Raw genomic sequence first — 19561 nt, forward strand, 5'->3', positions numbered from 1 at the left:
ATTGTGCAACAGCAATCTTTCTGAAATATGCCTCCCCCCAATTTCCCTTCTCTCTGTCTCTGTCAGACTGAGACAGATTCTCCTGTTTAGGTGCATTGTGAGAGGGAGAAAGAGAGAGAGAGAGAGAAAGAGAGAGAGAGAGAGAGAAAGAGAGAGAGAGTGAGAGAGAGAGAGGTGAGCTGGTTACTGTGGCAACCAGGAGAGTGACTCTTAGGCAATGGCATATGCATAGGGAGGGAGAGAGAGAGGGATAGAGCAGTGGAGGGAGAGGAGGTGGAGAGAGGAGAGTGCTGGTGAAGGGATGTAGTAGAGGGAGGGGGGGTTGGTGGTGGTGGTGGTAGTGGCGGGGGGTGGAGGAGGTAGAGTGCAGGAGGCAGATCAGAGGGAGGTGTCAGTGGGTTACTGCGCACAGAGAGATTCACCCTCTTTTTCTACCCTGGCAGAAGAAAGGGAGGCAGAAACAAAAGGAGCTGTCTTTTGAATGGTCGCTGTGCTGGATTGGACTGTCAGCGCTTCCTCCTAACAACCTCACTTAGCTGGCTGCTCCCACTCCCAGACACTTCCTTACTCTGTGTCTCTCTGTTTCTCTTTCAGAGCACCACATGCTGTTGCAGGTGGTTCTCAGATTGAAATGTATCACTGATTGGGATTCACCTGCAGGATTAAAAGCATTAAAACTAATAAAATATGCTTTGAATTGATGTGCACTTTGACTTGATAGCAATGAATCGGTTAATTGTTTTTATTCTACAAAACGTTAGAAAACTGTGAAAATGCCTTTCACATTTTCCCAGAAGCCAAGCTAGTGTCAACATATCTTGTTTTGTCAACCAGTATTTACAAATGCAAAGATATTCAGTTTATTGTAATGTTAAGAGAAGAAAAAGCAGCAAATTCTCACATCTGAGAGGCCAGAACCATCTAATGTTTTGTATATTTGTCTGATAAAGACTTAAGTGAGTCTATAAAGCTTTTGAAAGAAGCAATAACACATTCTGTCTACAGATGAAAAGTGGAACTTAAAGCAAAGAAACTCACCATTACTCAGTTCAGTACATTTAAGGTTTCTTCTGTGTTAGATAGTTTGGTATTATTAGCATACCAGACTATAATGGGTATAGTGGCTAGAATGTTAGCTAACTTTAGAGAGATATTGTTGTATACTGTAACTGACATTGCTGAATCAATTCAATGGCTTACTTGTGCTAACGTTAAACTTTTCAGATGCTATTATTCCAAAAATGTAATTTGTGGCCACAGTGGCAGCTGTTCAACAAACATAGCATAGTCTCAGTTTAAAGCCAGAATAAGTATTGAAACATAGTGTAACCATAGCATAAGTAGGGACAAATCATTATGTTACTAAATTGTCTTACTAATGTTACTTACATAGAAATATCCACCTAAATTTGCTCAGGGGTAACATTAGCCACAATAGGCTATTTGTCATACCCATCAAGTACAGCTGCAGCAGCCAAACATCTCAATATACTGAACTGAGATACTGAAAGATGTGTTAATGGCTCCTGAATTCATGTTTATTACTTATCAGAAGGAAAATGTTTTATTTCCTCCTTCAAAAGTGACACAATATCACTTCAAATGATAAATGAATTGTAAAAAAAGGTATTAATTTCATACGGATGTAGTAATTAACTGCCTAATCTTTGCAGCTCTAATTTCAATAATCTACCTGTATCTTGCTGCATCGGCATGCAGGACAGATTTTTCCCACATTTGTCACTGTAAACTTGGCATTTTTGTTTAAATGAGGCCAATTACCCTTTTAACTCTTTCCAGAGGCATTATGACTTTCCCGGCCTGTTGAGAAGACAAGAGGACGATGATAGTAAGTACCCTCTGACCTTCTGACAGGAGCCCACAGAGAAACAGACTGCCAGAGACAAACAGAGCCATGGGGTGGGTGTAATGAATATGCTGCCCCCTATGGTGGGGATGACCTTATAAACAACAACAAACTGTCACTATTGCCAGGCCTGCTGGGAGCTGCCCTCTGTGCAAGGGCAAATGGCCTAGAATTCAGTGGACAGGACAGCCAGAGCTCGCAGAGGAGACTGTTATTAGATGTTATAACACAGGACAAGCTCTTTCGCTGCCGGGGTTTATTTACACTCGTTTAAGCAATCAGTCAATCACAGTGAGAAATGAAACATTAAAATTCATCCCTCATAGCTGATGAGACCTCATGAGCGCTATTAAATGTTGTACACATCGTTCATTTTCTCTTTCACAATACAGTACATTACAAACTGAGAATGGAGCATCCTAAGTTATTTGTTGTATTGACGCAGGTAGATCAAAAGTCTCATATATGATGCTGTGGTAAACGCGCTCCTACTGCGTTGTGTTGTGCTAAGTGACTGCTTTTATTATACAAGACAAGCTACGCCTACAATCGCTGTGATCTCAGCCAGGCGTCCTGAATCAAACAGCAGAGGAGAGACATCCTCGTGTTTCAAGGGGGACTTTCATGTCACCATGAAGGAGACAGGGACGAGAGGCGGCAGAGGGTTAGAAGTCAGAGCGCGGCATATGGCATCTTGAATTTTGGGCAATGAGAACTGACAGGTTAACTGAACATTTGGCGGGGGGTAGTGTTGGTAGGGGTGCAGGGGGAGAAAAAGCATAGAGGAGAAGGTGGAGAAGAGGTGGAGGAGGTGTGTGTGGGTTCTGGCACACGTGTGTGTGTTTTGGGTGGGAGGGGTGGGTGGGTAAGGTTGCTAAACACTCCCATCTGTTCGTATCCCGAGGCGCTACTCGGGCAGTTAGCTACTGTCTTATGCAGATGAGGTGTTGCTGTGCCGGCTCCTTTCACTTACAGCGGATAAATAATGATATAAATATATAAATATATTTGAATAATAGGAATGGCAGGATGGGGAAACAAGGAGCAGCAGGGTCAAGCTGTTTCCTAGGGAGCGTTTGCTTTTTACCATCCAAAGATCACAGCTCTCTCAGGATGTGTGAGTGCCGTAACTATGTCCTCATTAGGGTTAGCCTTCCTCTGGGCCCCGACACTGTCCCAGGAGAGAGATCTGCTTAACAGGGGTCCTCTATGCACACTGACATGCATTATATGAGCTATGAAGATATGGTGGAATGCTAAGCAATACTGATAATGTCATTATGTACTTTTGTACAGTGATTTTTTTCAGTTGATATCAATGTTCAAAGTATGAGCAAAACGGTCAAATACACAAGATGTTGAATATACAGTAAAGAAACCCTGCTTGTTTTGTGGTACACTGTAAACCAAGGCAAAGTATATTACAATTAGAGCTGCAACAATTAGTGGATTAAGTGATTGGTTTATCAGAGGGCAAAATTCTGGTTACAGCTTCATATAGGTAAGGATTTGAGCTTTTCTTTGTCATTTATGAAATAAAGAGGATGTTCCAAACAACTTGTTTCCCTGATGTTTAAACACAAGTTTAAATGTAGAAGACTCAACCACTCCAAAAAAGAAAACACTCAATAGTGAGCACAATTTTCTCTATCAGGTCAAACATTGTCCAAAGAAATAGTGCCTATATACATGTAAGATGCAACAGTTATTCGGTATTGTAACGATGATCATTTTAATCAAGCACCATTCGACTAGGAAGACAGGACATTTCAGGGCAAATTTTAATGTGTGGATTAATAAAAAAATAACAATAATAACTGACTAGTATTACTGGTGATGACAGCCTAACGATTATTCAATTAATAGAGATATTAACTGTCAGATTAATCAATAAGGAAAATAATTGTTTGTTGAGGCCCTAATTACAATTAACCTGCAACTATTTAATAAAACCATTCACATTGTAAACACTGGGTACCTGGTAACTAAATGTTGTGATCTGGAAGTGATGCATTTGGTTTCTGGTTTCTTTCAAATGAACAGTATTTAGATTGCCAGTGTGCCAACTGGCAGCTAACATGTTTAAAGGACTAGCTCTAACCTCAGACACAGAGCATTTGCAGGACAGAATGTCAAATAAAAAAAGCTATTGATTACCAGTTTCCTTTAGAAAGCCTCTGTTTATCAGACAAGTAAAAGAGAGCAAATGTAATTTGTATTAACATACAGTGAGGCAGCTTGCATTTGTTTGTTTATTTTATTGGATCTCCATTAGCATCTGCTATAGCAGTTGCTAATCTTCCCTGGGTCCACACTGTCATCTTATTTCTCGTCATAGTCCAGTAAACACTGTTTCAAACCCTCACTGTGGAGTTTTCATATTGAAAGAGGGGTTTTAAGGGGTAATTGAGTGTGATTCTTGCATCACCCACGTCCCTGTTCTTAGATACAGTCATGTCATGTGTGCGCTCCCACTAAATGATCGCATATTCAAATGAGGATAAGGAGCTTTTGATGGAATGAGGGGGATAGGAGGGGAGAGAAAAATGGGTGAAGAAGTGGAGGAAGGAAAGCAAAGCCCGGACTGATTTGAATCTGGTAAACTGTCAGAGAGAGGGATTACCCCACCAAATCCCTGGCGAAAATAGAGGCCCAAGTTATTTACTAGCCTTACAACCAGCTGCAAACCATCTGTACTTAATTGTAAGACACAAACTTTATGAAGATCAACTGGGGATTTGGCCACAAAGCCTCTTACGCCGCTGAATTGGTGTCCCTGCTTCGAGGGAGAGTATGGGAGGGAGCTCGAGACATGTCACATGTGCTTTGGAGGACATGGACTCCAGTGCTCTCTCTAGTCTCTATCAGGGCCACGTCCTGCTAAATACATAGACAACAGTTGTGTATTAAAGTAAAGTAAGGTCAGTGTAAGAGCAGGGAATTAACATGTGATTTACAAAGCATACCGGCATACAGCTCTGCTTCCATAGACAAGAATCTATAAAAAACAAACACACATACATAAACTTACACACAGATATACACGGGATTTGCTATGGCCGGCTTCAAAACATTTAATTGGCTTGAGCTTGACTGCCTTTTAGCAGGACGCCCGTCATTAGATCCCAATTAGGCATGCAAGTGGCCCAGTGACCTACACTTAACAGGGAAATCAGCACAGAGAAGACAATACCTCCACTAACCATAAGACACAGGCCGAGTACAAAACCTGCGTGTGGCATTGTTTAATGTAGGTCGCCGTGCATTATGTTGTTCTTGGCAGCCATCTGAAGACAGGAGATAAGAGGTCCTGTCCAAGCCACTGAATGGCAGGTAGCCAGCTTAATCCTATTTAACAAGATCTGGGCTGAATCTGGGGTGGGGCGTGTTGGTGGGGTCACGCGAGGAGCCCGGCAGGGTCAGGCTGTGGCTTTGTGGGAGGTGTGGTCCCGAATATTGTGCATCAACAATGCACACCACACTCCTCCGCCTGTGCTTATCCCTAATCACTGAGATAAATGCACATTAAGTGCTTGTGAACAATGTAATCAAACTTAAGTACATTATATGCTAAATGTGTTTCTTTGCTTTTGTGTTGTCACTGAACTGCGCAGACAAAATAAAGGAGTAAAGTCTTTCCTCCACAAGTGCGTCACTTCTAAGAAACTTACAGATGGGTCACCCAAGAACAAATATTGTGGGATCTAAGCTGCTGGCCGCTTTAACTCATTTATTTTCTACCACTGCGCTAATTCCTCCCATCTCCATATGTTAAGGGGTGGAGAGAGAGGGGGGAGTGCTCGTGTGAGTGTGTGTATGGGCGTTGGGGGGGGGGGGGGGGGGGTGTTGTCAGGGATTAGGCTATCCTGTCTGGACATACGCCTGGTGTAATCACGCTGGAAGGGCTGGTCATTGTGCATCTCTGTCCAGTATGAGTCTGTGGGCCCCAGGATCCCCCGCCATAACCTCAATGAGCACCCCCCAAAAAGAAGAAACACTGCCTCCCACCCACTTCCACACATCGAATCTGACTACAGCTGCTGCTGTGAGCACCAGCCTGTTAACACAGGATGAATTATGTTGTAGTAAATAAAGAGCTACCTAAAAAGCCAAGATACATTAAAATACAAAGGAGACCAAGAAGATAAATAAAGAAATAAAGTAAAGTACATACAATTGTATAGATATCACATCAAAGACAAATACGCTCTCATGAAACTGTATTTTTGTGTGTATTTTTGTGAAAAACTCTCTCCAGAGTTTCAATGCGAAACAACCTGCATCACACAAGCTAGAAACCATCTAGTCAACGGCCTGTAAATCACACATAAACTCAGGAATACCCAGTAAAGAAATCAAAATTTATGAACTGCTGACCTGAAAACACATCTATTCATGTGAGCTCCATGAATGACCAGTTTTGTCCTCCACTTGGTCACATCATACAGCAACTGGTAATACACCTGCACCCCCCTTACCCCCCACCCTCTACCCTCTTCCACCTCTCTTCATTAGCAGGTATAATCCCTGATGGCCCATCTGCCAGACGCCAAAGCCACAAAACCGAGCAAACAAGGCTAGAAGAAACTGGCCATTATGGGGCCTCTTTGAATGGGCCGACTGATCACTTACATAGACGGTGTGTTTGCTCAGGCCCTGCACAGACACACTACAGCACTGCTATTTTCACACAGATAAGGAACTATTTGCGCTCGATTGTACCTGATGAGCAGTGCACCTGCCTCTGGAGAGGATAGGTGGGTGTGTGGAAGAGAGGGCTTATCGTCACAGACCCTCTCACCTCCAGCTGAATATACAGGCTTGATGCTGTAAAATGAAATAAAGTGAAGCTAAATCTTGATAGTATACACTGGATCATAGTTGGATCACAACTGTTTTAATATACCTAATGTTTTCAGTGAAACTAGACTTATACAACCCAAGCCTTCAGCATCACTTTGTCTTTTTACTAGCCTGTATCCAAAGGGCCTCAGCCACATTAATAATGCATCATTTCACTAAATGCTCTATTTCCAAGCTGAATAAATGCCTTTCTTGGAAATAAAAAGGAATTGTGCTTTTTTGTGATCAGCTTTTCTTTTCAGTGTAAACTGAGAACCAGCACTGTTCCAGCAACACACACTGGATGACACAAAATGGCTGCCTTGGACTGAAAGAAGCAGTAAGCCAGAGCAGCAGCAGCAGCAGCAGCAGCAGCAGCAGCAGCAGCAGCAGACAGAGCAACCCTTTTACCGGTCTCCCTCTTTCCTCACTCTTATTGGGAGCAGATTAACAAATCACCAGTAAACCACAACTTGATTGATTTTTCCCCCCTCCACGAGTCCCACAGTATCACCGTCACACCAAGACATTTGGGGGCTGCAGTGTGACCCCCCCAGGCAGCCCAACCAGGATTATATAGTGGAAATGTAATCCTGGTTTGGGGGCTAAAGGGATCAAGGCACTAGAAGACACAATGTAATCAGGAAGAACGTCTACACCCCAAGAATCAGACCACAAGATAAATCCAAGCAGAGGTTTATCTACAATGTCAATTAGAACATATGTCGGACACATTAATTGATGCATGACACGCTTACTGAATGTTGGTCAGTCACACAAGCTGAGAACAACACATGTTACATTTATGCAATTAATAGATTTTTTGCAGTCCCATCCAATTCTTTATTTCTTTATTAAGAAAAGGAAATATGCCAGAATAGATTCTTTTTTCTTTTTAATTTAATTGTTGCATGAATATACTATATGGATGTGTCAAAGGCAATTTAATCTCTCAGTGTATTTTATACTGAGACATTTTACAATAAATGTGTGCTCACAAGTGTAGGAGGGTGTCAAAATTAGTCAACAAAGCTGATGAACAGAGGAAAACGTGTGTATTTTTCTGTGTGTGTATTTCCCTTTGTGGTTGCACAAGGTCACATGACCTGGTCTCCATTTTGGAGTGCTGTGCATGAGTGCAGGTACAACAGCTTGTCAGACTCACCTGGGACACACAAAGATAAACACACACACACACACACACACACACACACACACACACACACATAACTTTAAACCTGCACCTCTCTGACACAGAGTGCACTGAGGTGACAGCTTAAAAAATCATGCTTGAGTGAAAAAAAAGAAGAAACTGGCTAACATACAGTCAGCTTAATAGCTGCTGAGAGAGAGGAGCTTATCTTCCCACCACAGCTAATATGAGCTTCTCAATTAGATGAAAGGCTCTCTCCCTTTCTCTAATTTTTTGTTCAATTTCTCCAGGCAATTTATTTAGGGTGGGGAGAAAAAAAGAGGAGCAGAACCCGAGCAAACCGTATTGGCTAAACGCACGACGAGTCATAGCGAGCTCCAGCCAATCAGGCGGAGCTGACAGCGTCAACTCAGGCCCTCAGCAACAACATGACTATTTACTGTATGCAAGAGAAAAATCTATTTGGGGTTCATCACTGCTCGTCCAACCAACCACACACAAAAAGACACAGAAAACAATACATTTAATGTGTCTGTATGCATGAATATAGTAGATTTATTTGATTTTAGTTGCATGTGATATTTTTTCTGCACTCTTATTCTTAGTAATTTTGGAACAATGTAAAAACAAAACCTGTAATAGCTAGATTATTTTCAACGGCTGCAGAAAGAACGGCAGCGAACATGCTAATTAAACATGTTTCCTTAGCTTTGTGAAGGCAGTCAGAGATATTTTTAGACAGTTCACTCTGTATTTTGCATTATGGATTATGTCGGATTATGCAAAGGACCCATCACGCGTTCACTTATCAGTTTAATTTCTTTGTCCTCTGAATTATTTTTACACAGACTCCCTCGGTATTGTATCTCTCTCTATAGTTGCCGAGTGGAACTAAAGGATTATGCAAGCATTTCCAAAAAATTAGGTTTCCTCACCTTAGACAATATAATGTTAAGCGTTAAAAACATTTTCTTTTAATGTTTTCAAAACCAGGAGTTTGCATGTACAATTAAATTCTTTTAAGCTGTTCAGTTCAAACATATAAATATATCTTGAACGAAATACTGCATAATTATTTCAAATCTTGCAATTAAAGACTTAATTATTATCAAAAGAAGGAGTCCTACAATAAATATAAATACAACTTTTTAGGTTTGATTTTACTAAATGAAAAAAAAAAAGATTTAATACATTCCTAAACTATTAGCATTTTTTTTTTTTTACTGCTAGACATTTAAATATGACGAATGCTACATTTTAGAAAAGCTGAAAATATAAAGCTTTAGAATTTACCTTGACTGTGTAACAAATTAGCTTTTCATTTTTTTGGGAAAACATTTATATCATAATCAATTAAATTACCACTTTTATTTATATTGTCATTTTTAGATATTTCTTGCCCATATATTTGTAATTAATCTTTCAACTCACCATAAATAAGTGAACAGAATGAAGATAAAACATATTTTTGTTTGTTTTTGATTTAAATTAATTTAGTTATTAAATTAAAACTATAATAGTGGAAAAAATGTTACATTCAAAAAAATAAAATAAAAACCTCCTTTAATAAACACATGACCTGTCTGCAGGCTTCCCATATCAAACTGATTCTTAATCATCCTTTCTCACCATCTGCTCCCTTCACAGTCAAGGTTACATATCACAGCTTGAAAAATACTGCTGCAGGAGTGTAGCGATACATGACAGGGCACCTGGGCAAAGATGGGTGAGATGGGGGGGTTTACAAATCCCAGAATGCACTCTGCATGCAACATGCATTGCTTGGGGATATCACTTCCTTGCTGCCTGAGACGTCCATCTATCAAGGTGATTTCCCATGGTGGCTCGTCTTGGAAATACCTTTCCACAGGTCACCTTTATACCGGCACCGGCTCCCCACTGAATGAATTCACTTCATTATTCGTAGTTTTGATTAGCGTCATGGAGCAGGAGGAGGAACCTTCACTGCTATTATCTTCTGACTGACTTGTGGGACAGCTAAGGTTGGTACCTCGTTCTTTACAGATTTCACTTTTAGTTATTAAAATCTTAATTATGCAGTGCATATTCCTCACCTGCTTGCAACTACATTTTTTGTAGTAAAAAAAGAAACAAGGCAATTTAACTGTATGTTTACTTCTTCGCAGGAAAAAAAAACTGTGAAATATATAATAATAGCACAAGACACATTTGAGGCCTGATGAGTTTTTGCACAAAAACAACCGTGATTTATTGAAACGTTAAAATGTCTGTGTCAACAAAGGGGGACACCGGTGTGCACTCGCACAAACAATCACACGTCAGTCGGGGCGATGTGCTGATGTCCAATGACATTTAATTTCTTGCCTGTCCCTTGTTATAAGAATCATCCCGAGGATGTGAAACTGAGGGCCTGCACGTCATGAGTCTGCATTAAAGCTCAAGTCATGTTTTTTCCCCCTCGTTGTTTCGCTCACTTCCTTGCCGTAAAATGCAGCACAGACAGGGATAGATCGAGAGAGAGAGAAGGCTATAGAGAGGGAGGGAGGCTGTGAATAGGCAGAGTGAGTGGCATGCATGGACAGCCCCTCTGTCTCTCAAAGACACTGCAGCAGCTGCCTGCACGCGATAAGAGCAACCATTCACAGCCAACTCCCCCTTTTCCTCCTCCTACACACAAACACACACCAATACACTTTTCTCCTCTCTGTCTCTGTCTCTCTATCACACACACACGCACATACACACACACACAAACACACACGTTTACATGCACATCAGCCTCTCTGCAGGTTTCTACAAAGATGCAGCGATTTCAAGCAGCCTTTGTCGCCAGTCAAAGGTCTTCCCTGCAAATCATTTTGTTTTTGTTTTTTCTCTCTGATGTCAGAAAACAGCAGGGTTAAACATGGCTGAGATGGAGAAGTGTGGGGGGAATCACCTTTCTTTTTTCATCACTGACAGAGAGCAATCACGTGGCACTCACCGGGCAGCAACACAGGTGTTTCTACAGAGCTGTGACTGACGCTTATTAAGCAGTCCACCACATCCACCTCTGAGTCTGATTTATTTCAGTTCAGTTTGTTTTTTTTTTATCTGCCATCCTCTGATGATTTTACATATAAAAGAAAGATTCTTAAACGGCTGAAAATCCCTGTCCCATAATGACAGCAGGATGTTTAAATTACCGTCCTGTCCTGTCATCCCTGTGCCATGTGTGTCGTAATTGGCCATAAGATCAGTGTCTTTGCACCAAAACCGCAATTTGCATTATGTCACCTTGCATTTCAAAGATATTTAGGCCTGAATGCATCATCCATGTCATATTGTCTCCTCTCACTCAGACAGGAAGTGATCCCTCCAAACAACATACTCAAATACACACAATCTGCCCCAGCCCAGCCCTCTCAGCAGTGATTTACATATAGCTGGAACCTCAGTGCCTTATCATACACACACCCACACAACAAATCTTCTTTTTTTTCCCCCAATATGCTCCATGTGAATATATCTAACTGCCAGTGACATCCATGCCAATCACTTTGATCCACTGATAAAATCCAGCCTCAAATCCATCCAGTCCACTGAATGTCTAAGTGCCAATTAATTGGTGGCTCCTTCCATGATTAGCTCATGTTGCGCTTATAGCTAATCTGTATCTTGGCAGGGAGCCACGCATGACCTGGCTTCCATCCAGGTCTGGGAGCCGTGGAGGCAGCAGCCATGAGCTAGCCCTGCACAGTGCTGAGCAGCCCGGAGAAGATGTGCCAAACTGCAGCGGCACAAAGGAGACCTCACTGTTTATCAAAGATTAAGCAGTGTTTAGTATCTCCCCCCGACTCTCCTCCTCCCCCTCCTCCTCCTCCTCCTTCCTGCGCTCAAATATACGCATGCGTGCGCACACACACCACCACCTCCAGCTCACACCCTAATTGTTCCCAGCCCCGAGAGTTTAATAAAGAACAAATTGCGGTTATTGGTGAGCAAACAGCACAGTACGGAGGTGGGAGTGTGATCATTGCAGCGCCAGTGCAGTAAAGGGAGAGAAAGGGCATCAGCCAATTTAATTAATATCTCTGTCAGTCTCGGGCTACGACTGGAGCAGAGGCTGTGTGGAGAGGGATGTAGTGAGTACACAGAGCATAATCTAATGCTGATGCTTTATAGTGCCACTGGACACTGGTGACACATTTGTGACACATTGATATGCATGCCATTAAAATTGCAAACTCATATATATGGTCAAGCATCCGTAACAATGCTTCACCGCAAAGGAAGGTTTGACACAATCATGATACCTTGGTTACATACCAAACATGACTACAGCGGTTTGGATTCCGATATAGCTATTGGGGCATTGAAGTAAAGTAAACATTACATATGCTTTGCTGCCAGAAAGACACTATATTTTCTTTATGGAGAGGGGGACATTGGCAAATATTACATAATTTACTGACACAAATTCACACTTGTTCACTAAATGTAGTAATAATGCAGTATCTCAATGATTCATTTTTCTTCATCCTTTTAACTCTGATCTTTACAGTTTCCTGATTTTAAGTCCTTAGCTGAGCACTGGGTAACTTATTTAAAAAAAAAGTAATATGTAGGGTTGAGACGGTATAACATTTCCACATTACGTTAACGACCTGAAGAAAATATCAGGGTTTCACTGTTGTACGGTTTACAGCGTAATGTAATTGTTACTATGATTATTATTGTTATTAGCTAAGAGAGACCCTACAGGGAATGAAAACAGAAGGGCTTTTTGGTTTAACAAATGCTTTATGATGATCTAATAAAATATTATGTCCTTACAGACTTGAAACTTAATATAAATGTGAGATATATGTATTTCTAATAACACAAATACAGTAGAATTCCATACTGTATATAAGTACAGGCTATGATTACTGTCAGGTTTCATCCTACGGTAAATCTTGAAAAGGTATATGACTGCAACCCTAACAAGTTTCATCACCATCAAGTCTGGTGAAGACCAGACAAATTCAAATTCATAAACCATTATTGCAGTTGCCCATGTGATATTAAAAATAAATAAGATCTAAAATTTGTGACAGTTAGTCATCGATGTTTAATCAATTACAAATAAATAATTATAACCAACAAATACTTATAAGAGCCTCTAATCACACACTTTAGGTCAAGAAAAGGCTAAAATTAACCAATTATTTTGACTCATTTTATATTACATACATTGTAATGGGGCTCAGTGGGTTTGTATGTATCTGTTTTTTTTTTCCCTTACAGCCTATCATGCTGCCTGCTCACTGCCCAGCCCAAGTGTATCTACCCGTCATGTTCCCATAATGCTTTGTGGCAGCTGCAGCCAGATTCATGCACACAGGTATTGATTTTCTTCCCAGTTTTTTTTTCCTCCAGTGCAACCCTTTATTTATCTCGCTAAGCCCCTGCCACTGGGTGTGAGGAGAGAACCAGCTCGCAGCTTGTGAGAGAACACAGTGAATTCAACATGAGAGACGCTTACCACATAACCTGGATTTATTTTCATTTATCTGTTATTTATCTGCCACTGCTGCTCTGCTGCAGAGTATAATCCTGCTCTGTGTGGGATGCATGTGTAGGTATGCGCGTGCATGCTTGTGTGTTTGTGCTGTCCATCCATCCGTCTATACAAACACTCCATTCTCCACAGGCCACCTGACCCATTTTTCTGCGTGAATAACAAGACTCCAGCCAATCATGGGCAGACAGAATGGCGAATGCTGGAAAAAGACTCTACATCCAGCCTGTCACACGTCAGAGTCCCAACCCTGCCTGTCGACAGAGTGAGGCAGGGATGGAGAGAGAGAGAGAGAGAGAAAGAGAGAGAGAGAGATATCCTCCCTCTTCACTCCCCCTTCTTACCTCCCCTCCCTCTCCCATCACATCTCAGCCACACAGGGACCAGTAAAACCATTACCCACCCACCCTAGCCCCCAGCTCAAGGTTTTGCTGCGCCAATGGCTGCGCTTCCTACATAGCATTCTAAGAAAAGGGCAAAACCGACAGCGAGCAAGCTGCAAGGCTGCTACCAACAAAAGACATTCATTATACCACAGTACCTGTAGGCTACAACACACAGTATATTGCAAACGATAGCTTGCATTCTGCCCTCCAGACAAATATTTACAGTAGGGCCACAGTGATATAGGAAAGTCGCTATCCCTCTTGGAGTGTATTTAGTCTTCGATGCAGGAAGGCAAAGAATTTAAATATATTCAGATACATAATCTCCTTTTTATTTCCATTTATGCTGCTATCACATATTAATGAAACATTTCTGTAAACATATTTTACACCTGCCTCAGGACACCTCGGGGTTGACTGAGTGTACCCCGTCATGACAAGGCTGAGTTGGGAACACACAGGTCAGCTTAGTTTTGCTCACATCAACTGCCATCAACTGTGCGACCCTAAACCCTCAGACATTTGCATGGTTCCGTACCAGCCCGGCTTTGTAGCTGCCTTGAAATGGAGGAGGAGGAATGGAGGAGAAACAGTAGGCACTGTGGAAACACATGATAACGTCCAGCAGCCTTTTGATAGTAACTCTTGATATTTACTTCAAAGCCCCATTATACACAGCCAATTAAACCGACATAGTGTGGCTGGCTCTTCTCCCTCTCGGCAATGGCTGCAGGGATCAAGACTGGCTGCAGAAATAACTCCAACACACATTCCAAATGTCAACAAACATGAAAGAAACTGTGAAATGCACAAGACAGCTTAGCAAATGACCAGACTGAAAGTGTTAGGGCAATCTGCGATGTCCTTAAACAAATGTCTGTACATGCTACCCAACCCAGCAGCATTAACTGGGAAACCTATAATCACTAGTGTTCTTTTAACAGTGTAGTGGAAGACATAAGTAGATCTTAGAGGCATGATTACCCATGTTATAGTTCATATGTGTGAGAGGTGAGAAACAGAGTGCAAAGAGGCAGCATGAGCAGAAAAAGAAAAGATTGAAACGGAGGAGAGATGAGGGAGGCTGAGCAGAGCAAAGAGAATCTGTGTGATGGCCGACGGCCCTTGTGCTTAGCTCGTGTGCTGAATGAAAAGAAGCCCCTGTGTGGGTGTGTGTGTTTTTGTATGTGTGTGTGAGTCTCTGCAGTAGTGCTGGGGGGTCGGCCCCCTCTCGGCCCTACTGGTGCTGAATGCAGAGCAGGCAGCATCAGGCCGAGGCAAATGACTACAAGGCCTCCTCAGTGACTGCAGCACAGGCTGCACCTGGGGAATGGCCCTGCACAGCAACAGAGCCGCAGCCAGCCACAGTCCATCACAACGCATCCCAGAAAGCAACCCAACAGGACGTGCACACGATTCGACCGGCCATAGCAAAAGTACAAGGTGCAAGATTATTTTTCTTCAAGGTGATTTTTAAATCTCTTCCTGCAGGTGAGCTTTATTCATGGTAATCAATCAAAATCTAATCACACTGATCATCTGGGCCTCCCCATCTTTTTTATGAAAGTCCAGTTGTCACACACATACTAACACCAGCCATTTCAGAACAGCTCTGGCATATGACTATATATTTACTATATAGATTCTCAGCACTACCTCAGTGCTACATTAATCCTATGTTTTGAATCACTGCAATTCTATTCTATTCTTACACATCTTCTACCATACACGATCAGGACACACCAAATGTCGTAAAAGTATATTACCACAAAACACAAATACATCAACTCTTTTCTCAAATTACTTTCTGGCCATTGTTTTTTCTTTATGACCAAAAACAAGAACTGTTGTTTCAAAATTACATTATATGTTTCCTGAACCTCCATGTTTGTTCATTGTTTGTATGACAGATTTAAACAAATCCTCTGTTCATCATCCTGCTGTGATGTCAGTTTACCACTGCTTCACACAGTACACTTTAATGGTAAATCAATCTGAACTTTAAACTGCATTAACACAGATGATGAAAAGAAACAAATATAAACCAAAACAAGATATCCACTGATATAAGCTAAACATAGGTATATCTAGATGTATGAAAATACTTTTACACTGTTGGGAAATAAATGGAAAACACTCTGCTTCTCTCATTTCATCCTCACTGACCTTTTCAGTTCTCTTCTTTTGGGCCCTGACTTCTGATTACTGCTTGGCATCTTGACAAGGATTAACTCTGCTGGTTGAGCAGGAGGCTGCAGTCAGATGCAGATTCAGTTCATGTCATTAAATGGAAGTGTTACTGATACTTAGTTCTGCGATTGTGATTGGCCACATGAGGTAACTGCACCATGGTTACACCAACAATGGTAGAAATAGTAGGATTATGAAGAGAAATGTATATCAGGCCTCTACAAATGTTGTATTGTTGGTAAATTGAAACAGTGTAAACAGTGGCGCCAACCATTTAGGACAAGTTGAAGTAAACTCTGGCATTTTCATCCCTCCTGACGACGTGACTTATTATACAATGACAGATTCCCCTCTATTGTGTCCATAAATTGTAGTAAACCAGTAAACCCATCAGGATCAGACTGGGTCCTGATTGGTTCCCTCTTGAAACAATTGCTAAAATCCTCTTAGTCTGGACAGTTTTTGAATTGATGCATTCCCCCAACTTGCCTTGATACTCACTCTTTTATATTGTTATACAGATGCAAGAAGCAAATGACACACAGTAACTTTTATAGTCAGTCACAGCATAGAGTACTCCTCACTGTTTCAACCCACTCTGTACTTTAATTGTATTCCAATCACAATCTCAGAGTAATTTCAATGGACAAAATGATGATGAGTTTAGCTGTACACTCACAACTAACAAGAGTTTAGCCTAATCTAGTTTAGAACTGTTTTTATAAGTGGGTGGCAACAAGAAATGTGTCCAGTTCAGTTAAATAATTAAACTTATTCCCATTAAAATGGACTTAAGGGAAAATACATTTTATAAATAAAACTGCCCTGCCTCATTAGTAGATGCTGTAGTGTCTTTTTGTTCTTGGTAAAACAGGTTAGAGTCAATATTGGCACATGAACTGTACATTTTCTACAGCCATTCTCTTAAAACCCCTGACCACTATACAACCACTATACCCGACAGCTATACTGCACTGTTATTTTTATTGGATGTCCTGACCGAATGCATTTTTCATCATAATTTTCTATTCTTTTCTAATGGACACCAGGGTTCTTTAAGTGGTGCTTTGTTAGTCTACCCTGCAACAACTCAAAAAGGTCTATGTCCAGTGAGACTTACAGAGGGCCTGTCTGATGGGCCCTGCACATCATGCTACACCTTCCAAACTGAAGAGCCAATTCAATTATTCATGCCAAAGACAGAAAAGCTACATTTCACAAACTTTTTTGTTTCCAGTCGAAGTGTTGATATTATTTTTGTTCATTAAAAATTAAGATGTCGAAGCTCAGTCATCGAGATGAGGGGTTAAGCCATCTTGCGTTGAGCTGTCAGTTAGTGTGCATATAGGCTCACAGACATGGATACACACACACAAAGTGCACTTAAAATGTGTGTAGTAGAGGATGAGGGGAATGGACGGTGCGTCAGTAGGATGCGTGCACTGAGACGTGAATAAAGACCATTTGCTCGTGGATTCATAGGCTTCCGTCATCCATTATTTAGCATGGAGAAGAGCAGTGGATTGGTGGCTGGATGATTTTTCTGACAGCGTTTACATGGCTGACGGCTACAGATGTGATGATTTTTATCGCTCAAGATAAACATTTTGTTTTGACGGTGCTGAAACTTTTTTCCTCTCAAAATTCAGAATTCCACAATATTTCAGTTAAAACTAGCAGCTGTACTGTAAAACAATTAAACAATTCAGTGATAAGTTCAAAATACACAAAAATCTATTTAAAATGAGAAACTTATAGCACAGTAAATATTCAATCAGCAATATAACCCTTGGATATACACATATCTGAAAACATGCTTGCGGCAAATCCATTTATGGACAATTAAGAGATTGCTATAGATTTCAACATGGCCGATTTCGCCTCAGCGGACAAATGTGAAACGTCAACAAAAAAAGCAGTCGCTAGCCAGCATTTGCCCTCCATCCAAAAGCAAAATGACATTAGCTCTTGTCTATTGAGTTTGCTAAATGCCCCACATAAAGTGAATTTGCCCCCCAGGGCTGGGAAACAATCACGCAGGCGAGCGTTCCATTTAAGTGATTTGAATGATCGGAGTGCTGCAGTGCTTCCTATCAGCCACAGAAATGGGTCAATACACTGAGACTAAGTGACATGGCTGGCAGCCTGCGCTCTCGTGGAAGACCAGGCAGAGGAAGAGGAGCGGGACCTCACTGTCATTGGGTCAGACAGACGTGGGTACACAGACACACATACACAATGGGCCTGGCTAGCTGGTGTAAGCTCGGCCTTTGTGTAGGTTCAAGTCAGAAGAGTTGTACAGTTAAGTCAGACCACACACACACCTCTGCTGTCACAAAGCTCATCACATGACAGACACCTCTTGTAATTGTCATTGATGATCTTGATCAACAGAATTGGGAACCTCTATCTCACTCTGGCTGTACTCTTAATTCTGTAGCGTTTCTCAAAAATAAGACCATGTTTCTGATAATCTAAGGAACATGTAGCAGTGACCCGTCTCTTTCTAAGACTGGTACGTATTTTTGGTTTTAACACCAACTTTTCACTTATTCCATTGTAATCATGGCAACATAGCTTTATCTAGCAGCTCACTTAGAATAAATCTCCTTTTTTGCTGTGAATCCATTCAGGCAAATTCAGACCAGATCTGACCTGATGCTCACAATGATTTGTTCTCTTTTGTTGTGGTATGTACACCATTATCTAAACGAATAAGACTAAGAATCAATAAGAATTTTACAAGAACAACTTGGCAAATAGGGAAATAGGATCTTCATCTGTAACTATGATCTACCATATGTGTTCACTTGGAGAGACTTTGGTTACTGTAGTGTAAAAGTATGCCATGACTTACTTTCAGCGTTGATTGACATTGTGTCTTTCTCCCAGGACACAACAGTGATGTAGGCCTCCACTGAGGCAGGGATAATGCACTTGAAGACCGCCACATTGCCTCTCATGGCTTTCTGGTCCTCCACCCGGACAGTGTAGGGCTCTCGTAGGACTGGGAGGAGGAGACAGACAAGTGTGTTGTGTATGAGATGGAAACCTGCTAACACTGGGATCATGATTGTTTGGGTTGCAACAAAGCACAAGCATAGATGACATTTATGAGCAGGGAAACTGACCAGCCTTAATGTGGACATCTTGGCTCCTGATTCTCCCTGAGGGGTTCTCCGCTGTGCAATAGTAGGTGTTGTCGTGGATGAGTTTGCTAAAGCTGGAAGGGGGGATGTGGAAGATCTGAAGGGTGCCATTGGGGTGCACATGGCGGATCCCTGGCACATCATAGATCTCCTCGCCGGTGGCCAGGTACCAGCGCAGTGAGACAGGGGGCACGCCTGCGGCGGGACAGGGCACCGATGTCCCTGTGGTGCTGGCAAACACTACCTCTTGCACAGATGCATTGACAAAATATAAGCTGGAACGTAGATCTTCACAGAAAACTGCAGAGAGAGAAATGAGATTACAAATAGAAATGTTAGACAAGTTATTCAAAATTGTTGTTACTTCCTAAAACTTGAACACTGTATGGAGAAGTCTTTGAATAATTAAACTGACAAGCTGTACCCACTATTTTTCAACCCCACCACATA

The 19561-nt window shown here is 41.6% G+C and overlaps 1 protein-coding gene across 3 annotated transcripts in view; it reads right to left on the reverse strand.

Moving 5' to 3' along the window:
- The window catches only part of dscama (Down syndrome cell adhesion molecule a), a 70361-nt gene extending 51421 nt beyond the window's left edge, over positions 1-18940 (reverse strand). For all 3 annotated transcript variants that reach the window (XM_073479559.1, XM_073479560.1, XM_073479558.1), the window contains exon 1: positions 18820-18940. In XM_073479559.1, coding sequence (XP_073335660.1) covers positions 18820-18925 — 106 coding nt within the window. In that variant the 5' untranslated portion in view covers positions 18926-18940. The remainder of the gene's footprint in view (positions 1-18819) is intronic.
- Between the last annotated feature and the right edge of the window lie 621 nt (positions 18941-19561).

This window comes from Pagrus major, chromosome 13 (assembly GCF_040436345.1).
Source record: "Pagrus major chromosome 13, Pma_NU_1.0".
Taxonomy (NCBI): domain Eukaryota; kingdom Metazoa; phylum Chordata; class Actinopteri; order Spariformes; family Sparidae; genus Pagrus; species Pagrus major.